The sequence below is a fragment of the Diospyros lotus genome, chromosome 3 (assembly GCF_014633365.1).
Source record: "Diospyros lotus cultivar Yz01 chromosome 3, ASM1463336v1, whole genome shotgun sequence".
NCBI classification, from domain to species: domain Eukaryota; kingdom Viridiplantae; phylum Streptophyta; class Magnoliopsida; order Ericales; family Ebenaceae; genus Diospyros; species Diospyros lotus.
Genome location: NC_068340.1, coordinates 37137987 through 37161542, shown reverse-complemented (window position 1 = coordinate 37161542; position 23556 = coordinate 37137987). Strand labels below are relative to the sequence as shown.

The window sequence follows — 23556 nt, the reverse complement described above, 5'->3', positions numbered from 1 at the left end:
ACTGATCAGATGCAAGCGGGAGCTGATTCAAAATGAAAAGCTTGATTTGATAAAATTTTATTTTGGTAGTGCTATTATTATTCATTGATTAAGTTATTATTCTGCAACTCTGCATTATGGACTAATTGATGGATTTTTTTTTTTTTTTCTTTAGCAAGCAGAGGGAAGAAGAACATATATTGACACATTTCCCAACAAGCTCTCTTTGTTTTATACACTTTGCATACAATGGAGATTGTAACTAAAGATAGAGAAAAAGGGAAAAATGCTTCTGCTGATAAAGGAAAATATCATAGACTAGTTGGAAGGCTTACCTATTTATCACATACAATATTTGATATTAGTTTTGTAATAAGTATAGCCAATCAATTTATAAACAATCCCACTAAGAAGCATATAAACTGATTGTATCACATTTTGAGATACCTAAAGAAAATTCCTGGGGAAGATCGATACTTTAAGAAAACTAAGAAGAGGAATATTGAGGTATTCATTGATGCAAATTGGGTTAATTCTATTACTGACCGCAAGTCAACTTCTGGATATTGTACTTATGTATGGGAAAACTTGATAACTTGACATAGCAAGAAACAAACAATTGTGGCCCGAAATAGCACTAAAGTTGAATTTTGAGCAATGGCTCATGGAATATGCGAAGAAATGTGGTTAAAGCGATTACTTCTTGAACTTAAAATTGCAGTAGGTGATCCAAGTAACATATTGTGTGATAATCAAGCTGCTATAAGCATAGCTAAAAATCCAGTTCATCAAGATTGAACTAAACATATGGAGATAGATAGGCACTTTACAAGAGAAAAAGTTGAAGGCAGAACCATCAATATTTCCTACATACCTATTGCTCTACAGATTGTAGACATTCTAACAAAGGCTCTACCAAAGACCAAGTTTGAGGATATGAGATCCAACCTAGGTTTACTTAACATTTACAACCTAGCTTGAAGGGGAGTATATAAAAATATGTAATTATTCAGTTTTGAAAATTTTCTTTGAGTGTATAGTTTGTTACAGTTTTATCCCAAGGATATTTCTTTTCTTCGCTGCCTTGTCTAGTAATTTTTAAGACATAACCGACTCCCATGGAGTGGTTACACTTGATTGTACCATACTTATTTCATTGTCAAATTCGAATGATATTATGTTGTTTTTCTGTCAAAAAACTACAAAAACAAATGAGTTGTTAAAATTAGGGTCATCCAAACCAAGTTATGGCTAAAACAAGCACTATCAAAAATAACAAATTCTTTCTGTTGTTGCCTAGATATAATAGTAAATTTGTAACTGTAGGTGAGTGTCTGTCGCTAGCTTTTAGTCTCGAGAGATCTGCAAAATAGAGAACAGTCAAGGACGTGGGTGTCTCCCTCGCAAGCCCTCTAATACTTAAGTCAGACTCCAGAAGAGTATGTAGAAGTAATAGAAATATAATATGATTGGAGTTCTAATCATATCTTGATTGGAGGAATCACTTCCTATTTATAGAGATTAAGACTGTCAGGCAGAGAGGTATCTGATTCTTTCAAGATTGTCTATTACGGATCTTCAAGCAAAGATCTCAAAGGCTAGTTGACGTATTCTAAGACCCAGGAGAGGCTCTCAGTGGTACTCAAGGGTCTCCCAAAGGCACCCAAAAAAGACCCTCAAGAGGGTTGTCATGTATCTAATAACTAAGGGGAATACATTCTTGGGTAGAAGGAATGGGCAAATGAAAGGTCATTCTTCTAAAAGGAAGTTAGATAGTTGCAATATTTTGAAAGCTATAACTTTGAAAAAGTGGCGGCCCTTTTTGATGCCAAAAGCTAGTTACAATTAATATATAATTACTAATTGCATTCAGTGTGGAAACAATCAAAGAAATTAATCAAAAACTTTTAATTTCCCTCTCAATCTCTCTCTCCCTTCTCTCAGATTTCCTTCCTATCTCTTTGTCTTCTCTCTCCCTCTAGAATTTTTATCATTTTCCTCTAATTTCTTAATCGGATTCTCACTAATACAGTGAGAACTTCCTGTCAAATTCAAGGATCTAACAAGGGTCTCTCAGGGGTACCCGAGAGCAGCCTCTCGGAGAGTCTCCTAGGGACTGTTACTCTCTCAAGCTTCCCTCTTTAAGCTTGCTCTTTTTTGTACGTATCTTGGACTTGGGCCTACTTTTTTAGATACAACACCTTCCTTTAGATGTATAACAGTGGATTTTTACGATAATAGTGATGAGTATTAATCATAGGACTGCATCTAATGAACCTACCAAACCTCAAGCTAGCATGCTTGGTCAAAGGACATATTTGTTATATGTAAATATATATTAATATTATCTAATAATAATAACATTGATAGTTTCTTAGAAATGACTTCTTAACACAATCCTTTTCCTACTCCGAATTTGTTTTGTCTTTCCTCCATTTTTTTTTTTTTATTATTTTCTCCTGCAACAAGATTTACCATCAGAATTAGTTCCTATTGCAGTTGGTCTTGTTTGTCCCTCTTCCACGAGCCACTCTGTTATGCCTCATGCATGAATAACTTAAAAAACTGGCTGAGATCCAAAGTTAGCGTGATTAACGCAATTACACTGAAGAAAGTAGAATCAAGTTGATGGCGGATTCACAGTTGGAGAACAGTGGCGTCATCAGAGAAAGAAAGCAAGCAATGAATTCTCCATGAGGAAGCTGAGGAAGTTCAGCAGTGATGTCTTTAGAAATAGTGCAGCAAAACTTGCTCAAATAATATCTGAAGCTGCAGCCTCTAATCAACTCGTCAAAGTTCAAGACTCCAGCAACTCAAGCATGCCAAACTGAGCGTTTCCATCTTAACATCAGTTTTTTTTTTTTCGGTACAATTGGCAGGATCTATTCATGAAATCAACATTGGACTCGGTGTTTAAGGTCATTCTACGTGTGGACATAGACACGATGAGTGGGACAAATGAACCGCTATTTCAATGTATTCTGGAAGATCAAGTGAATTTTGAACATGGGATCAGAAGCAAAATTGGAGGACAGTATTGAAGTAGTTGACAGATTCGTATATAAACTAATCAGAAGCAACACTGAACAAGTCAGCAGGCCACTAGATGGTTCAATGGTGAGTTCCACCACACTTTCAATTTTTATTGTTTTGACAGAGAAGACCATGGTTCATATACGTAGTGGATGAACACGAAAGCAGATGATGAAAGGGGACATTTTCGCAAGGTTTCTGGAATTAATGGAGACAGATCCAAAGTATTTGAGAGACATAATCCTCAGTTTCATAATCGCCTGAAAGGACACAATAGCTATTGCACTGACCTGGTTCCTTTACAAGATGAGCAAGCACCCTCTCATACAGTTAAAAGTTGCTCAGGAAGTGTGGGAAGCTGCAAAGCTTAAGGAGAATTCAAGCTTTGGTGAACTTGCTGCGAGCATCACAGAAGAAGCTCTCAACAGGATGCAGTATCTTCATGCTGCTCTGATCAAAACATTGAGACTTTATCCTCCAATTCCAGTGGTAATGCAAGCAAATATGCAGAAATCACAGCATAGATACAGATATATATGCGTGTGTGTGCTTAAGAACTTTGTTTTAAACTGGTTTATGTGGGGCTGTCAGAAAACTTCATTGTGTGCTTAGATATGTATGCCTAAAAAACTTGTTATCTTTGTTTTGAACTGTCTTCTGGGGGGGCTGCTACAGGGGGGGAAGCTTTGCTTTTCAGATGATACTTTTCCAGATGGATTCAGGGAGAGGAAAGGGGATCTGGTGTCCTTCCAACCTTATGCAATGGGCAGGATGAAATGGAAATGGGGTGATGATGCAGAAGATTTCTATCCTAAAAGTTGGCTTGATGAAGATGATGTTTTCCAGCAAGAAAAGCTCTTTAAGTTCACAACCTTTCAGGTGAGAAAGCAGATCGTGATCATTTATTCCCCATTCTGAGCAAATTTTAATTTGTTTTTGCCTTACCTCCCCTGGAACTCTAAGCCAACACCGTTTCCTGAAGAATTTTGAGCTTATATAGTTAACAGAACCAACATATTTGGTGAGATATGAATCATAAAGAGACAATAAAGCATCATCATCATGGGAAAGCCTTCATTTTCTTGGGATTTGGCTACATGGATTAATCTTCTTCAGTTCTCTTCGTATAAACTCATTTTGACAATTAAAAATCAAGATTGACCAATACGCTTCTTTAATGCTTCCATACATTGTGTGTACTGCTGTTCTTGTCCTTGATTTCCAATTGGATGTATGAACTTTTCTATTTTTCAAAATATATGTTATGCTGAAATGTTGGCTGAGAATAACAATTCAATTCGTTGTTGCTATACATGCAGGCTGGCCCAAGAATTTGTCTGGGAAAAGACTTTGCTTCCAGGCAGATGAAGATTTTCTTGGCAGTCCCGCTTAGTAGCTACGACTTCAAGCTGAGTGATGAACAGGAAAACCATCAACTAGATCATGCCCACTCTTCGTATTGATGGAGGCCTCCATCTTTGTGCCTTCTATAGACTCAGGAACACTTAATGTTCTGCTGGGGCTTAGACACCTATCTTTATGCATATGGGTGTTTGCGTACTACTACCAAATAATGGATTAGTGCACGGAAAGCAAAATTTCAGATTTTATACCCATAAAAATGGCATCCCTACAGAAAAAGGTTGTTACTTGTACCACACATATACACACATGGTGTATCCTATTTTCCATGTGGTGAAAATTTAGTCGCTCTTCCTTGAATATAGGCATATTACTGAAGCAAGGAAATTTCTATGTAATTTTTTTTTTTTTACAATATGTTTTCTGTATAATCTGTTGCTTTATGATCACAAGTACTTCCAATGCCTTTTTTATTTGGATTATGCTACACGAACTAACGGCTAGACAAATGGGTGGACAACTGCAACAAAATTACAAATGTATCCTCAATTTAAATTACAAATATACCCTTAACTTTTCAACTCAAATTGAAATTTATCGCAACCGAGTCAGACGATCACACAAAAAACCAAGAAAAATAAGAGAGACACACGAGATTACCCAGGTTCACCCCAAGATAGGGCTACGTCCTGCTAAGAGTTTTTTACTATATTTTTCGGTTACAGCAGATTCAACTACTTACAATTGAACAAAAGAAGCAAAAATATATATGCCTCAAAAATGGGCCTAAAACCTAAAACAATATAAAAAACTCTTAGGTCCAACCATACGGGACAACTTACGTAAAAGCCCAAACCCGTAGAGGTTTCGGGGGCGCTGCCCCCGAACCCCTGCCCGCTGACCAAGCAGCGGGACACCCGTGTCGGGGGCGCTGCCCCGAACCCCCGTATCCCGCGCGTAGGGGTCACATTTAGTTGGGTAACACTTCAGTTCCCCTAAGCTCACGTGGGCGAACCCGGTGTGAGAAACAAGGGTCCCCGAAGTATTCGCCAACTTCAACAAAATTGTATACTCAAGTTCTTCTTCCTCAACTACTTTCTCTCTCTCTCTCTCTCTCTCTCTCTCTCTCTCTCCCGCCACATTCTGTCATCCATCTTTGCCCACCCAATTTCTTCTTCTTCTTCTTCTTCTTCTTCTTCTTCTTCTTCTTCTTCTTCTCTCTCTCTATATATTTTTCCTTCCCCCCCTGCTATGCTTCTTATGTCACCATTCACCTTCGACGCAATCGTATTCGCCGCTGCCTCCATCACATTTGCCATTGTTGAAGCCTCCGCCATCAACAGTTCTTATCGCCATTCGCCTTTGTTGCAGCCTCTATCACCGTCCACCTTCGCCATTCCAGCCACCACCGACGTCTCCATCTCTTTCTCTCTCTCTCTCTCTTGCCCGCAGCTTCTCCTCTCCTATCCCTGTTCATTGTTTCTTGACGTTCGTTGTCGTTGCAGCGATTTTATATACAACTTAGTATGAATATATCTTGATAAAACTTAGTATTTTTAACTTTTATAGAGATTTTATATACAATTTATATAATAAACTCCTCATTAAAAACAAAAAAAAAATAAAGATTAAAAGAAACCATCCATCATCATCATCAACAGCAGCGGCAGCAAAAGAACAACCCAAATAAACCCATTGAAATATTCAATTCATGGCACCCATTGAAATATTTAATTCGTAGCATTTTTGTATACTGTTAATCGTTCTAAAAACTCACTTCCAGAATCAAACATTATCGATTCTAAACTTCCCTAAAATATCTTCGACTAGAGATCAAAAAATGTAAAGTAATCTGATAAATTTTCTGAGACAGAGATGCTCAGAACAAGCAAGATTAGATCCGTCTGCAAATAACTCCGACTTCTATTCTAAAGTCGATTCTGAATTCGATATTGCAAAACTAGGTTCCTCGGTGGAATTTCGAAGTTGTTCGACTCTAGTAACAACATTTTTCAAGTTAATATGTTTTATGCCATCTTTTATCTGTCCTATTGCATTTTTATTGTATGGGAATTTTCTAAGGCTAATTTTGTGATGTGCTCCTGTTTGTCATTTTTTGTCACTGGATGCTTTGGATTTTACCTACTCAACTGCATTCAATGGCAACTTATTGCCTGCAATTGCTTTGTGTCTCTTTCAAACTTAAAAAAAAAAACATTTTTCAAGTTAATCACAAGTAAATCTTCCTCATCCCTTGCTTTTTCTCCTTTGGACTTGAAAATTTTCTTGGAAATTTTACCAGGAAGCATTTCAACGCAAGAGACGTTAGAAGTTGAAATCGCTTCCAAACCTTCGACTTCTCCAAATTTTGGGGCGGTTCCGTCAGAAGAAGCATAGCAGACGCCAATGAAAACGAGAAGAGAGAGACCATCTTGTTGGTGAGGATCGACGACGGCAGCACTGCGATGTCACGCCAGAGGTTTTCAAGCGATGGAGATAAAGAGAGAGAGAGAGAGAGATTTTCGGTGGAGAGAGTGAAAGGAACAAACTGGGTCATTCAGAAAGAGAGAGAAGGGGGAAATAAGTGGGCGGGGATTCAAATTATTTTACTTTCAAATTATCGCGATAATTTGATTTCAAAATATCGCGATAATTTAGAGTTGTCCACCCGTTTGTTTAGTCGTTAGTTCGTGTAGCATAATCCTTTTTGTTTCTTTTGGCACTGAAAGAAACAAAAGAAGTCCTGCATGGATATCCTGCTAGTGTCTGTAAGTAGTTGCCACCATTTTATCCCTATTTTAAAGTGACCATTTTGCCCATATATAAAGTCCCTCCTCCCACCCCCAATCTACAGAACGCCCATGTATAAAATCTCTCTTTCTCCCTTCCTCTTTTAGTCTCTCAAGAACACCTCTATAAATTATTGATTTTGTGAAATTCAACCGTCTGATCTTAAATTTGATCATATTTTTATTGCAAAAGTGGCTCAATCTACAAGAAAATAAGTCTTTTAATTTTATCAACGATTATTTCAGCACAAATCCATGATATATACATATATAAATATGCACTATTGGAATTAGACCAAAAGTTTAAACATAAATCTATAGATTCAGCCATTAAATCTTACTAATTTTTTGATATATTGGTTGATGAATATAAAAGTATTAGGTAATTTATCTTTAATAACCCGAAACCACCAACCATGGTAGGTGATGGCATTTGTCAATGCATCTCTCAAAAAAGAGAGAATTTATATTTTATTATTATATATTCACACTCCTGTACTTTTCCTTATTATAAAGACTTAATAATTGTTCCTTGTTTAATACCTTTGTAATGCCACAACCGATTGAGTATAGTTAAGGAAAAAATTTCCCCCCTCCCCTCCCCCCAACCGCGCTCGCGAATTGGTTGGATTCCACGTTGCAATCTACTGTTTCATTTTTTTTTTTTCTGGCCTTAGAGCATCTCTAATGAGGAGTGGCATCTGGGATGCCATTTCCATAACCGCCAAAATGACACCCCAAATTAAAAATTAACCACTCCAATGAGGTGGGATATGGGGTTATTAAATGGCAACAATCCTCTTGGGGTGCCATTTTTACAATCTCTGGAGAGAAAAAAAGAGAGAGATGCAAACTCTAACCGTCATTTTTAATTGGTCTATTTCAACTTTTATTATAAAATATTAATTATTTGAATTTAAAATATTAATGATACCTCTATTTTGATATTTACCATTGGAGCAGATTTATTTTTTAGAAGTACTATAACACTATTCAAAATTATAAATAGATAATTTAGCACTTCAAATTAGCACTCCCCCTTGAGATCCTCTTACCTTGCGAGGGAGAGAGAGGCCAGGTCTCTACCTCGCCTTGATCTTCTTTGCCGACGACCTTGTCTTGTCTCCAGCTGCCGAATACCCTTATCTGTCCGCCTCCGTCCATTTTCTTGCGCGATTTTTTTTCCTTTTTCTGGCCTTTCCTTGAGAGAGAGATGCCGGGTCTGTGCCTTACCTTGATCTTCTTTGCTGACGACGTTGTCTTATCTCCAGCTGCCGATTATCTGGGTCTGTCCGCCTCCATCCATTCTCTTCGAACAGGTTAAAGCAGCGAAGAAGATCAAGGTGGTTGAAAAGCCATAAAGATCTAGTGTCCTTTTTCTTCTTCTTCTTATCCTCTATCCATTTGCTGACGACCTTGTCTTATCTCCAGCGGCCGATTATCCATCCGGGTCTGACCGCCTCTGTCCATTTTCTTCCAACAGGTTAAAGGAGCGAAGATCAAACTAGTGGAATAGCCATAAAGAGCTCTCTATGGATCTCTTGTCCACCTCTTTCTCATTCATAGTAGCAACTATCAGTGTAATTCTAGCTATTTTTTTTATCAAGTTTGCAGAGGGATCTCTCAAGAAGAGAAAGAGAACGGCCCCAGTTGTGGGGACAATCTTTAATATGCTTGCCAACTTCAGTAGATTACATGATTACATGACAGAGATTGCATGCAAGCACAGGACCTACAGATTTCTTAATCTTGGCAGGAATGAGGTCTATACTTCAGATCCTGCAAATGTTGAGTACATACTCAAGACAAACTTTGAAAACTACGGCAAGGTAAAATGCCCGTACAGAAACACTTGTCCTTACAGTTCAATCTTGAATTGACATTAAGTTAGTTCATAGGAAACTGCAACTTCTTTGAAATCAAAAACATCTTTTGTTGGTAAGTCTAAAAACTGAATCCCAAAAGAAGACTACCAAGTTCTATATATGTATTTGATGCAACTTCTGCATTCCCAATTTTTGAAAGAAAGTATTACCAAGTTGAATGGTATGGCTGACCCTCCAGACCAGATCTAAATCACCCTTTGTGCTGGGTTCCTGAAAAATTGGTTGCAGGGATGGTATCACTACGGCATCTTGACAGATCTTCTAGGCGATGGGATCTTCACTGTTAGAATTATAGCATAGAAAGGAAGGAGCACACTTTTCTGTTTTTCAGAATTTGATAATGCCTCATTGATACTTACTGATATATATACACAAAAGACATAATCCCATGATTTAAGGAGGGGCCATACCTATTACAACTTTCCCTTTAGCAGCCCTTACAAAAAACTTTCCATAAAACAAGGACATCCATTCCTTTTTACTAACCCTCCACAGCCAAATATCATTACAAATATTCTAATCTAACTTGGGAGTATCTAGAAAAACCTGACTTCAACACTCCTCCTCATGATTTTTCTTGGAGACTCCCAGTTTGACCCTTAAATCTTCAAACCTTCCAGCTGCAAGTGACTTAGTCATAATGTCTGCAAGTTGGTTTTCTGAGCTGCAATGAATCAGCTGCACTTCACCTTCTTTTTCAGCTTACCTGATGGCATGAAACCTGACATTTATGTGCTTTGTACGCCCATGTTGCACTGGATTTTTAGTCATTGAAATGGCTGATTTATTGTCAACTTGAATGACAGTAGCTTCCTGTTGAGTTTGAAACAAATCTGCCAAAACCTTCCTTAACCAAATGGCTTGGTTAGCAGCAGTAGCAGCAGCTATGTACTCTGCTTCTGCAGTTGACTGAGCAATAACATCTTGCTTCCTTGAAACCCATGAAAAAACTCCTGAACCCATAGAAAATACATAACCAGTGGTGCTTTTCATGTCATCAAGGCATCCTGCCCAGTCACTATCAGAAAACCCTTGCAGCTTTCCATTTTCTGCTGTTGTATACCAAATTCCAGAATCATAAGTACCTTTGACATACCTTAGGACTCTTTTAGCTGCCCCTAAATGAACCTGACCAGGTGATTGCATATACCTGGACAACACACTTGCTGCAAACATGATATCTGGTCTTGAAGCAGTTAAATACAAGAGGCTTCCCACCAAACTTCTATAATGGCTAGGATCCACATCTTCACCCTTTTCTGCTTTTGACAGCTTTCCATTTTGAGCCAGAGGTGTAGCAACAGATTTACACCTTTCCATATTAAACTTCTTCAACAAATCAAGTGCATACTTTCTTTGGGAAATGAAGATGCCAGCCGATGATTGGCTAATCTCCATCCCTAGAAAGTAGGTCATAAGCCCCAAGTCTGACATTTCGAATACAGCTTCCATTTCCTTCTTGAATTCAGCAATTAGCCTTGAATTACTTCCAGTTACTAACATATCATCAACATAGATAGATAAGATTAACAATTCTCCAGTTTCAAACCTTTTAACATAGAGTGTAGCTTCATTTTCACTTCTTGTGAAACCACAATGCAGCAGGTGTGAGTCTACTTTGCTGTACCAGGCTCTAGGAGCTTGTTTCAGGCCATACAAAGCCTTTTGTAACTTGTAAACCTTGTTCTCCATCCCTGAAACCTGAAATCCTTCTGGTTGCTCAACAAATAACTCCTCTTGTAGCTCACCATTCAAGAATGCTGACTTTACATCCAAGTGATACACTTCCCATTTCAAGTTAGCAACCAAAGCTAATAGCAACCTTATAGTTTCATGCCTTGCAACTGGTGCAAACATGTCACCATAATCTACACCAGCTTGCTGTGAATATCCCTTGACAACAAGTCTAGCCTTGTGTTTGTGAATAGAGCCATCAGGATTCAACTTTGTCCTGAAAATCCACTTCACCCCTATCACATTTCTTACTTCAGGTCTGTCCACAAGCTGCCAAGTATGATTTTTCTCTATCATATCAATCTCCTCCTGCATTGCCAATCTCCATTCTTCATACTTTACTGCTTCAGCAAAGGAGGAAGGCTCCAAGGCTGCATAATTGCATTTCTCATATACCTCAGACAATGATTTTGTCTTGAGAATAGGAGAATCAGGAGGGGAATCAGCAGCCTTGTCAGAATTCATTCTAAAAGTCAAAACAGAAAGTTGTGGTGAATCAGATTTCCCTTCAGTTTTCTGCAAGAAAATTGTGTCTTTTTCAGCAAGACCTTTGTCCCAATTCCAGTGTAGACACTCATCAATCACCACATCCCTGCTCACATAAACTTTTTGACTTTGCATATTATAAATCCTGTAGCCTTTTGACATGGATGAATAGCCCAAGAAAATTCCCACTTCAGCCTTCTGATCTAGCTTGCTTCTCTTTGCAGAGGGCACATGGACATAGCAAATTGAACCAAATGTCCTCAAGTGTTTGGCTGTTGGTTTTAACCCTGACCAAGCTTCCACTGGAGTCTTCCCATCCACTGATCTAGTAGGCAGCCTGTTGAGTAAATACACTGTTGTATGAATAGCCTCTGCCCAGAAATTCAAAGGCAAATTCTTTTCCACCATCATGCACCTTGCCATTTCCACAACAGTTCTGTTCTTCCTCTCTGAAACTCCATTTTGCTGTGGTGAGTAGTTCACTGTTAGTTGATGACTAACACCCAAATCTGCACAAAACCTCTCAAATTCATGAGAAGTATACTCCTTCCCATTATCAGATCTCAAAGCCTTCAACTTGCATCCACTTTGAGTCTCAACCATAGTCTTAAACTTCTTAAACACGTAAAAGACATCCCCTTTGCTTCTCAAGAAATATACCCAAGTCATTCTAGTGAAATCATCAATAAAGAGCACAAAATATTTGTTTTGACTTAATGATTCTATGCTCATTGGTCCACAAACATCTGTGTGCACTAACTCTAATTTCTCCTTAGCTCTCCATGTTGCACTAGCTGGAAATGTTTGTCTATGCATTTTTCCAAATTGACAAGAACCACACACATCACTAGTCACTTGGATTTCAGGTAGGTCCCTTGTTAAATCATTTGCTTGCATATATTTCAAAGCAACCAAATTAAAGTGCCCATACCTTCTGTGCCATACCACAGATTCATCTATCTTTGCAAAATTAGCACTATCACCAACAACATTCCAGTTTAAAGGAAAGGCCTTGTCAACCATAACCACTTTAGCAATCAAGCAATCATGAGGATCATAAATATAGCAGAATTTCCCTTTAAATGATAATGAGTACCCATTTGCAAGCATTTGAGCTACACTTAATAAATTCTGAGCTAAACAAGGTATAAATAGCACATCATGAATGTATTTAGTACCTTGCTTAGTGTTTACTGCCACTGAACCCTTTCCTTCTGCTTGAACCACCTGTCCATTTCCAAGCTTTACTCTTGTCTTCACAGACCTATCTAAATTAGAAAAAATCTGCTCATCTTTGGACATGTGACTAGTGCAGCCACTATCAATAAACCAAGTCTGCTTATAGGAGTTTTGTGTTTTCTGGAAAGCCATAAACAGACTAGCAGATTCATTCTCCTGCTCATCTATAAAATTTGCTTGTTGTGTGGACTGACCTTGAGATTGACTTTGCTTGGCCCTACAATTTCTTTCTATGTGACTAGGCTTTTTGCAAAACCTGCATTCTATTTGAGGTTTCCCTTTGTACCAACAATCCTTCTCCAGATGATTGGTCCTTTGACAAGTGTTGCACGGTGGAAACTTGCCATTTTTTCCAAATTCCTTGGACCCCATAATACCTTTTCCTTTACCTCCTTTGTTTGATGTAGGCTGTTTTGAGTCTTTAGCAGGCTGTTTCCCTTTATGCCTGGCTTGAAATGCCCCTTCAGATACTTCTTCCTCTCTTATACTTGTTCTCTGCTCTTGTGCTTGCAGTTTACTAATCAACTCAGCAATTGTTAAAGTCTTGAGATCACAAGATTCCTCAATGGCTGAAATCTTGGACTCAAATCTTGCTGGCAAACTGATTAGAATTTTTTCTACCACCTTACTATCTTCATAAATCTCTCCAAACAGCCTTATCTTATTTACAAGCTCCATGAGCTTAGCAGAATGATCTTTCATCGTTTCACCTTCTTTCATCCTTAGCATTTCAAATTCACGTTTTAAAGTTAGGAGTTTAACAGCCCTTACCCTGTCACTTCCTTCAAATTCTGATCTTAGCTTTTCCCATGCTTCCTTAGGACTTTCACAGGTCATTATTCTGGTGAAGATAACATCTGACAGTGCTGAATGAATGCATGTGAGAGCCTTTGGTTGTTTAGCTTTCTGTTCTTCATGATTCTTAATCTGAGCCATTGTTGGATTAGGCAGCAAAGGCGGAGGATCTGCTCCTACTTCCACTGCATCCCACAAATTTAAAGCCTTGAGGTATGCCTTCATCTTTATCACCCATATGTGATAATTTTCTCCTGTAAACATTAGAGGACCCGTCCTTAGGAAATTGCTGGAAGCCATCTCACTCTCTCAAGTGTTTGATCTCTCACCTCACAAACACTCTCAGAATTTTCCTCACAGATCCCTCAAGAAGACAGCTCTGATACCATTTGTTAGAATTATAGCATAGAAAGGAAGGAACACACTTTTCTGTTTTTCAGAACTTGATAATGCCTCATTGATACTTGCTGATATATATACACAAAAGACATAATCCCATGATTTAAGGAGGGACCATACCTATTACAACTTTCCCTTTAGCAGCCCTTACAAAAAACTTTCCATAAAACAAGGACATCCATTCCTTTTACTAACCCTCCACAGCCAAATATCATTACAAATATTCTAATCTAACTTGGGAGTATCTAGAAAAACCTGACTTCAACATTCACGGTGGATGGAGAGAAGTGGAGGCATCAGAGGAAGGCATCAAGCTATGAATTCTCTACCAGGACTCTTGAGAGAATTCAGCTCTGAAGTGTTCAGAACCAATTCCGTAAGACTTGCTCAAATTGTATCTGAGGCTGCAAACTCTAACCAACCCATTGAGGTACAGGTAAGAACAGGAAAAAATTCTAACTACAGGTTCTAGACGCATGAAAAGTGGGAGTAGCATCCCATATTTTTCCAATAGCAAACTGACTATTGTTCCCAATTGGCAGAATTTGTTCATGAAATCGACACTAGATTCAGTATTCAAGGTTGTTCTTGGTGTGGATCTAGACAGCATGTGTGGAACAAATGGAGGAGCACTATTCACCAGTGCTTTCGATGAAGCAAGTGCAATTACCCTCTACCGGTATGTTGATGTATTCTGGAAGATAAGGCGGTTTCTGAACATCGGATCAGAAGCAAAACTGAAATTTTGCATTCAAGTAGTTGACAGATTTGTGTACAAGCTTATCAGAAGCAAGATTGAACAAGCCCATGGTTCACAGGACGGCTTACAAGTGAGTTTGACTACCTGGCCTGGCCTTCTGTTAAAGTGTTAATTGAATTAGCTCTGAAATTATTCCTGTTTTGCTGACACAATGAATGGCAGACGAAGAAAGGAGACATTTTATCTAGGTTTCTGGAATCAAATGAGACAGATCCCAAGTATTTGAAAGACATGATTCTGAGTTTCATAATAGCTGGAAAGGACACTACAGCCAGCACTCTTTCCTGGTTCCTTTACATGATGTGCAAGCACCCTCTTGTTCAAGAAAGAATAGCACGCGAAGTGTGGGGAGCAACAAAAGCTAAAGAAAATTCAAGCTTTGGTGAACTTGCAGCCAGCCTCAGTGAAGAAGCCCTTGAAAAAGTGCAGTATCGGCATGCAGCGTTAACGGAGACACTGAGACTATACCCTGCAGTTCCTGTGGTAGGTAACATGCAATTTGCTCACCTTTTAGCGTCATCTATTATCCGTACCGTATACAATTTGGGGTATGCGTGCTACAGGATGGAAAGCTTTGTTTATCGGATGACACGTTGCCGGATGGAGTGAGTGTGAGGAGAGGGGATCAAGTGGCATACCAGCCTTATGCCATGGGCAGGATGAAATGGCTGTGGGGGGATGATGCAGCGGAGTTCAGGCCACAGAGATGGCTCAACGAAGACGGTGTCTTCCAGCAAGAAAGCTCTTTCAAATTTACAGCATTTCAGGTGAGAAAGAGCACTACAATCACACTAATGTTAAAAAGTTCAACATGAACCACAGAAGAGAACTAAAGCACCATGTTTTCGAAACGACTAATGTCAATAACGATTGAAAATTTCCTTGTAAATAATGTAATATCTTACCTAATAACTCCAATACACTTTGGCAAAAGGATTCAATTTTATGACTTGGTTGTTGAAGACTCGTAGAAAGTGAAACCATTGTTGTGACGCTGGCTGGGCCAAGAATTTGCTTGGGAAAAGAGTTTGCGTACAGGCAGATGAAGATATTCTCGGCTCTTCTGATTAGCAGCTTTGCGTTCAAGCTCTATGACCAGCATCAAGCTGTGAACTACAAGACCATGCTCACGCTGCATATTGACGGGGCCCTCCGTCTAATTGCCACACGCAGAGATCGGCCCTGCATCGAAAGCAAGCAGTAAACTCCAGACCATTTTGTTTTAGTTCACTCTACAAGAGCATGCTCGGATATGTGCTTGTATAGAAGCCAGCTTTGTTTTTTTTTTTTTTTTTTCTAAAATTAACAAACTATAGTAGATAGGGGTGTGCATTTTTTTTGTTCAACCGACCCAACCGAATCGAACTAACTGAATCGATTGATTCGGTTCGATTATATTTATAAAAAATTTCGAATATTTTAGTTAATCGAAATAACCGAATTCTCCTCCACAACCCATTATTTTTTGCTGCCCATGATTTACTGCCCCACAGTTCCACAACAACCCCCCCCCCCCCCCCAATGTGACCCCTTGACTCTACTAGAAAGTTTCTGGCTCCCCGACCCCCCAAAACTTCTTTCTCCCTTACCCCGAACCTCTTAGCCTCATGAGTCACGACGTTAGACTCCTCTCTCTCTCACGCGCACGTGCGCCCGCGTGCCAATCGATCTATCGCCCCCTTCTCAGGCCTCACCACTAGTCATCGCTTCCCTCCTACTCACGCAGCTTCTCATTTCTCGTTCTCAAAACCCCCTCTCTCGTTCTCTCTCTCTTGATCTCGATCTCACTGTCACTGCCTCACCTTCGTCGCCCCCCTCCCGCCACCTCACGAACGTTACCTTCCTCCCATCGCCTCATGACCGTCAATCCCCTCCTACCGCCTCACGACAATCTCTCTATCTCATGGCCACATAACAATCAAAGATGAAGGGCCATTTGGGCCTCTAGCCAAGCGGAAGGAAGGCCCAACCAAATAAGGACTGACCATTCATCTTTGTTTCTAACCTTTCGTTTCCTTCCTATGCAAAGGCCGACACCACCCCTGCTACATCTCTCTCCCTTCGATCATGTTCACCCATTCGTTAAGTTTTAGTGAAGTTCAGTAATACGAGTTATTTCGATTTTAATTTTTCAATTAACATATCCTATCAGTTCGGTTCAGTTCAACTCGGCTCAACTCGATTAGTGGGCTATGATCAGTTTGATTCAATTCAGTTGATAAAAAAGTGGACGGTTCAGTCAATTATAACCGAATACTCTCCCCTAATAGTAGACATTCACAAATATCATGTAGAACCTGTGCGTAACAAAGAATTAATGAGTACATTTACCAATTAATAATATAGTGAGTAGACAGTAATCTTTAAGCAAAATTCTTTAACCAAAGCACACAAAAAACTGGGGAACTCGGGAAAAACCCCAGAATTTACGGATGAATTCAATAAGTAAAAACAAAATTTCTATATATAGAACCTAGATTTTCATTTTCTTAAATAAACCAGCCGATAGACAATAACTCTGTTCCCGTCAGTTATTGCACAAGTTCTTCCTCCCAGCAGCAGCAAAGCAATATAATGCATGCATCTCCAGTCCGTTGCAGAGTCGTGTGACAATCTCGGAGCCCTTTACCATTTTCTGTTATTACCACGTCCACCTTTCGAAAATCTATCATTTCTTCTGTCAGAGAAACCACCTCCTCTACCCCCTCTTCCACCGGAGAACCTGCCACCGCCACCTCTCCTATCTGCAAAACCACCACGAGAACCACTACCAAATCTACCCCCTCTTGACTGATCTCTCTCTTGCAAGCGAGGCAATGCCTTCACCACCTCTAAGCTCACACCTTGAGCATTTTCCTGGCCTGCATGCACCAGCGAGAACAAGAAACAAAATCCTTAAGTATAAATCATGCCCAATTATTTTAAACACATAAAATCATGACTCAAATCTTACATCTTTGTATATTATGTGGTTCTACGGGCCGGGAGTTAACATGGACAAGCAAACCTTAGGTACCGTTCATGGTGCTACTAGAGGTATCAGAACCAATAATACCACAATTAGGTCGGTAGGAGCCAAAGAGAGTATTTTAAGACTGACCTTAGTTGTGAGGTAAGAGATTTATAGCCTGCAAACAATACTAGGCCTAAAACAAGGGAATTTATCATAACTCAATCCCACATCAGTAGCATACTTGAAGGGATTTTGGGTAATATTACTTGATCCTGTTTCCCGCGGGGGGGGGGACCTTAATTTAAAGAGCCCAATAGTTAACTTCGGCTAACCTTTTTCTGTGAGAACCGTGGTTGTAAACAATTTATGTTAATAGAAGAGAAATGCAGAGAGAGAGAGAGAGATCAGGATTAGTAGCCATCCAATTAAGATTTCCCTTGGCCAAAACAATTAAGATTTTAGATCATGCATTACACGGAGAACTATTCATTACTAAATTATAAGAAAACACCAAACAGGTGTGGTGGTTTTACCTGCAAGGAACATGTCCAGATCTTCAGCAGGAACATCAAATACTGCCCCATTTCCATCAACTGTTAGAGCAATACCTTTCACAGACTCCACCTTCTCCTCAGGTAAAAACCTCCTCAAGATGCCATAAGCAAAGCTGAAATGTCATAATACCAAGAAGTGTTAGGCTTTAAACAATCTCCACCTTAATTAACTGTGAATGATGGAATTTACCGATATTGGCCTAGATAAGCAAGACCAGTGTTCACAGTTTTGCAACATTATTTATCAAATACATGGGATAAGAGGCACAAAATCTTCCAGGACTTACGATAGCGTGTAGATGGGCCTTCCAGCCTCAAGAAGTAGAGTGACATGGTTCTCCATGGAAGTGAGAAGTGATCTACTCCTAATCTCAGTATAACCCTGACACAAAAAAAAAAAAGAAGTAAACCCAAGCTTTCCCAGAAATCCAAAGTTCATGAATAATACAGGATGAGAGGACAAATAACTCACAGCAGTTTTGGCTAGGGCTTTTGCCAGAAGTTCTGCTGGTGATAGACCAGATGTATTCAGTAGCTCCTCAGCAGCTGACTTGAAGATGGGAATGACACTATAATCGTAGAAATATATGTCAGTACGATGAAAGTTACAGCACTGAAGTTGTCCTCATAAAATGTCTGAAAGCAATTACCTGTCAGAGACTTGGCTGATTGTTTCTATTGCTTCTAAACCAGCAGCTTTAGCAATATCAGCTGGCTGAGGAGCAGATATGTGCTCAAATTTCACACCAGATTCTCTTTCTATCTTGGAAATGTTTGACCTTCTTGGGTCATAAAGCATCACTGCCACCCCCGTATTTCCTGGAGTATGAGATAATCTCTCTCTAAGTAATAATATAACATCCAGCCACTTAACCATCCAAATAACTGTAAACCAGCACCCAAAAAAAAAAAAATCAAGAAAAACAAAGAACCCAAGGTTTAGATTTACCAGCTCTCCCCGTCCGCCCAGATCGATGAATATATGCTTCTACATCACGTGGAGGTTCACACTGTAGCATATAGCTGTCGTCAGTAGTATTATACTAATAAATATCATAACAAAGGCAATGTGAAAACATTTTGGAACAAACCTGTATAATTAACTGGACGTCATTGATGTCCAATCCCCGAGCCGCCACATTTGTGGCCACTAATGTCATGAACTTACCTGATCTGAATCCAGATAATGTGACCTGGGAGCATCAGATTACATATAAGAAAAAGGACAGAAGAGAAGCAAAAGAAAGGAAGAAGGTTAAAACACAGGCAACATCTTAATCATGCGAGATCATGCTGTGTCATGCTCATAGAAACAAGGTGGGAAACCAAGAGGAATCACAGTTATCTAAGGTTTCCTGTACATAGCTCCTGGCTGAGTTCAATGATTCATGCATCTCCCAGTCAAGAATGAAAACAGCAATGATTTTAAGACCAAACAACCACCTATTCACATGCTCAGCTTGAAAACAACTATGAGAAGACCAACCCAAGAAAAAGCAGCATAGTTAATTTACAGGGTAAAAACAATTAATAGACAAAATTAATCACTGCACCTAACCTAAGTTCCCAACATGTGGGCTGCAGCATAAGCCACAGATTCCTAGGCAACAAAAACATGTTTGAACAAAATCACCCCCGTAACTATATCTTATGCATAAAGCAATTATACTTGCCACCCAAAGAGGTTCAAAGATAACAATCACAATTAAATGATGATTGACCAACCCAAAAAAACAAAAAATAAATGAAGATTCCTCTTAATGTAGGGAAGCTAAATTCTTAGCATACCTCTCGCTGAGCTTGCTGGATGTCCCCATGCAAAGCACGTGCTCCAGGCAATAAGCCAGCAAGTTCAGAAGCAGAATCCTTTGTCTCAGTGAAAATAATAGTGCGCCCTCCACTGGATGAGCCATCCCAGAAAGTAAAAAATAAAATCAAAAGGATTGACAACAACTATATAAGCTGAATACAGTGACTAACAAATGGTTGGGCACCAGAAACAACTAACCTGCTATAGCAGCGAATAATATCAGGAATAAGCTGGGATCTGGCTGAACTGGAGCAGGGAATAATTATATGACGCACATTGATACTAGCCTTCATTTTCTCATTACCAACAAGATCAACAGTTTTCTTATCAGGTTTAAGAAACCTGGCAGCAATCTGGAAACGCAAAAAGTCAGGCTTCAGTCAGAAAAAAGTATGGCCTTCAAAAAAGGTAATAAAGAGGACTCCATGAAATCTGAAATCAGGTTCCACTTCCTTAACATTAGGGGATGGGGAGGGGGTATAATGATATATCATATTTACTAAAATTTTCAATACTGAACTTCCAGCAGGAATTGAAGCAATAATATTAGTTAAGAAACGAACATGTTTCACCCACTCCGGTAAAGTTGCACTAAACAGAAGTGTTTGCACCTTACTTGCATCCTCCACCTTCCCTGTAAGGTTCAACAAAAAATGAAGCATTAGTGGCAACCATATGAAGCAAACACAACAATGAAGGTCCAACAAAAAAATATATCTCCTGTTAACCCCATTAAGAATAGCATTAGCAAAAAAAAAAAAAAAAAGGTAGAAATAGAAATCATAAAACCTGTGAGCATAATATGTTAACACATGCTTCAATACCATTCTATTACGTGGTCCAAGGTACCCAATAAACCAACCATTATTTATCATACCAACCATACTAATATATGATGAAAATTGCATACCTAGAATAAGTTCAACGTCTTCAACAAAACCCATCCTCAACATTTCATCAGCTTCATCAAGGACACGGAATTTTAATGAGCTCAAATCAATATTTCCTCTCTCTATGTGATCCTACAACAAAAATTTGCAGGAAGTGATGGTCACACTTGTCAAAATGCAGAGAACAAGTAGCATTGTTGGACAATAATTTTTAAATTCAAGTTGAAAAGAAGGCCAAATTAAGTTAATTAAAATGATTACCTTAATCCGGCCAGGGGTTCCTACAACTATATCAACCCCTCTCTTCAATTTAATCTGTTGAGTTTGGTAAGGAGCTCCCCCATACAAACAACATGAATTCAGACCTAACGCAGCACCATAACCTTCAAAGTCTGCAAATACCTGTAGTAATATGTTTTAAACAGAAAAAAAAATGCAAAAGCAGCGAATTAAAAGGGCTTATGAAAAAAGGTGAAGAAGATATGAATCCAATACAAAAAGAAAACAAATTTTAGATAAAGCTGCTATTTCATACCTGAGTGGCCAATTCCCTAGTTGGTAGAAGTACGAGAACACTAGGCGTTCTCCCATATCCAGTCTTTCGTGATTCTCTTGTAGGTCCATTAGTTAGAGATTCCAAAATGGGCAACACAAAGGCCAGTGTTTTACCCTGCAAGAGTATAATAGTATGATAAGGGTGCGCAGTTGTTTGTGCTCAATAAACAACAGAAAAATGGAAACCAACTATTAAATTAATAGCTGAGTAAATTTGATAATACATTCGCCACTTTAAAAATAAGGGTATATTATTTAACAGCAGATTAAAATAAATTAACTAAATTTGCTGTTGAGACTTGAAAGAACTAGCGTCAGCAGAATAATGTGTTTGGATATTTGGAATTAGAATTTTCAAGGCCATTATTTGCTTACATAATTGTTCAAGCATTTGAATTTGGTTGTCAAATCCACACTGGATTTAGATCAAAAAAGTATACGGATTTGGAATGACACCTAAATAGGTGTTATTTCAAATGATAAAATTTGAAATGCAAACATTTCAAATGACTGATTTGAAATGACATTATCTGAAATTCTTCTACCCAAATGCAAGGATAAATAAACAAACCAGAAAACAAAAACGGGGAGCTGCAACAGTACACTAGCCTAGTTTTCTTTTCCAACAAACTACAGGAAGAAATTCCAGAGACAACTACCAGATCACCTTCTTATAGATGCGTTATTTTGGACATATTTTTAACTGCAAAATAGAATTCAGTTGATAATAAATTGAAGATGACATCGATTGGCTTCTGAAATAGGACTAATTATCTAGATTCAAATTCCAAGTGCTATAAAGCAAAAAAAAAATTAAAAAAAAAAAAACCAAGACGACATAGTCCGAACCAAGAAATCCGTACCTGACCAGTACGAGCCCGCCCAACCAAATCCGACCCGTCGAGAACAACACCAAAAGTCATAGCCTGAATGGGAAACAACGACTCAATCCCCTTCGCCTTCAGGGCCTCTCTCAACGGCGCAGAAATTCGAAAATTGGACACCGCATTAGGATTCTCCTCACCCTCCTCGTCAGAATCAACCTCGACCGACTTCATCTTCTTGATCTTCTTCGCCGACTCCCCGCCGCCCGCCGCCTTCAAATTCATCGGCTGGCCGAGCTCCGAGCTCGTCTCACTCCTCTCCTCCTCATCGCCGCTGATCTCGGCCGCCTTCCGCTTCTTATCTTTCTTCTTGCTCTTCCTCTGCTTCTTCTCCAAAACGCTCAGCTCGTCAGAATCGGAGTCCAAGACCTTCGGCTTCTTCTCCTTCTTAATTTTCTCCTTCTTGATTTTCTTGTCTGCCGAAGAGTCGAATCCCATGGCTTTGAGGTTGGAATGGGTCTCCATCGTCTTCGGAGGCACGATAATAGGTTTCTCTTCTCTCCTGGTACGAAGAGAGAGAGAGGGGGAGAGAGAGAGAAAGAGAAAGAGAAGGGTTTAGGGTTCGTGAATTTATACTATTTGACGGCGGAGCAATCGCTAGCCGTCAGATGATGAAACCCTAATTGATTTGAAGGACTGTCGTCGGATTATAAAGAATCCAAGAAAGGCGGAAACCCTGGATCGCCGTCGTTACGTTTAGGGTCTGTTTGGAAGTGAAGTTAACTACGAATAATCTCCTCAATATTATAATCTCCACAGAATTGGGAGACTATGAGATTGGTTAGGTGAGAAAAATGATTTTTGGTTTTTTTTATTTTTAAATTTTTAATAATTTAAAAATACACGTTTAGGTATTAGAAGTAAAGGAAATTAATTTCCCGAATAAAGGGTTATGGATTAATTTTTATTTTTTAAGTAATATTTTATTATAATTTTAAAATAAATTATTACTTGAAGTATGTGTATGTGTATGTGTACGTGGGTATAATTATTTATATATTCTCTGATTCAATACAAGAAATCAATAGAAAGAGTTTGTGGAGGAAAAGTCTCCAACCATCTAACCTGCCGTGAAATTTGGTAAGCATAAGATGAGCATGAGCCGAGAGAAGCTACACACCTACCAACCATCCCATCCCATCCCATCTAACTTTTCATACTTGCTTTTACAGGTTAAAAACTCGGCCCTGTTGCTGTTGGACTTGGACAGTCCAAGTTGGGCTCACGCGGTGACAGCATGAGTTTGGAAGAATTCCTTTTACACCTCTAACCGCATTTTGTTGTCAATTTTTATGCATCTCTTTTTAAGTTCAAGTTTTTAAATTTCTCCATTTTGTTTTCTTTTTCTATTGAAAAGATAAGAAATTAATTTTTCATTTGTTTTTTTAAAAATTATGATTATTGTAAAAATTACTATCCACGTTTGAGAAAATAACCCCCGAAGTTGA

The 23556-nt window shown here is 38.9% G+C and overlaps 1 protein-coding gene and 2 pseudogenes across 1 annotated transcript; 2 read left to right on the top strand and 1 right to left on the bottom strand.

Annotated features, from left to right (window-relative positions):
* The first annotated feature begins 636 nt into the window (after positions 1 to 636).
* Positions 637 to 4475, top strand: LOC127796971 (cytochrome P450 704C1-like; annotated as a pseudogene).
* A 3718-nt stretch (positions 4476 to 8193) lies between these two features.
* On the top strand, positions 8194 to 15803 carry LOC127797318 (cytochrome P450 704C1-like; annotated as a pseudogene).
* Positions 15804 to 16766: 963 nt separating this feature from the next.
* LOC127797317 (DEAD-box ATP-dependent RNA helicase 7) lies at positions 16767 to 22687 on the bottom strand. Its single transcript, XM_052330121.1, has 14 exons — positions 22088 to 22687; positions 21205 to 21339; positions 20931 to 21071; positions 20690 to 20801; positions 20343 to 20413; positions 19978 to 20132; positions 19758 to 19869; positions 19061 to 19162; positions 18919 to 18979; positions 18620 to 18788; positions 18442 to 18538; positions 18257 to 18351; positions 17949 to 18082; positions 16767 to 17323 (listed from the first exon to the last, which is right to left on the bottom strand). Exons 1-14 carry the CDS (start codon positions 22571 to 22573, stop codon positions 17088 to 17090), a joined length of 2106 nt encoding a protein of 701 aa, XP_052186081.1. The 5' UTR covers positions 22574 to 22687; the 3' UTR covers positions 16767 to 17087.
* Positions 22688 to 23556: the final 869 nt, after the last annotated feature.

What these genes read in the sequence shown, in the direction of transcription:
- LOC127797317 (XM_052330121.1), bottom strand. Translation starts at nt 22,573, where the DNA reads ATGGAGACCCATTCCAACCTCAAAGCCATGGGATTCGACTCTTCGGCA. An exon ending in GAACCCCTGGCCGGATTAAG is followed by an intron (nt 20,802 to 20,930) that starts GTAATCATTTTA and finishes TTTTTGTTGTAG; the next exon opens with GATCACATAGAGAGAGGAAA. An exon ending in ACGTCCAGTTAATTATACAG is followed by an intron (nt 18,980 to 19,060) that starts GTTTGTTCCAAA and finishes TATATGCTACAG; the next exon opens with TGTGAACCTCCACGTGATGT.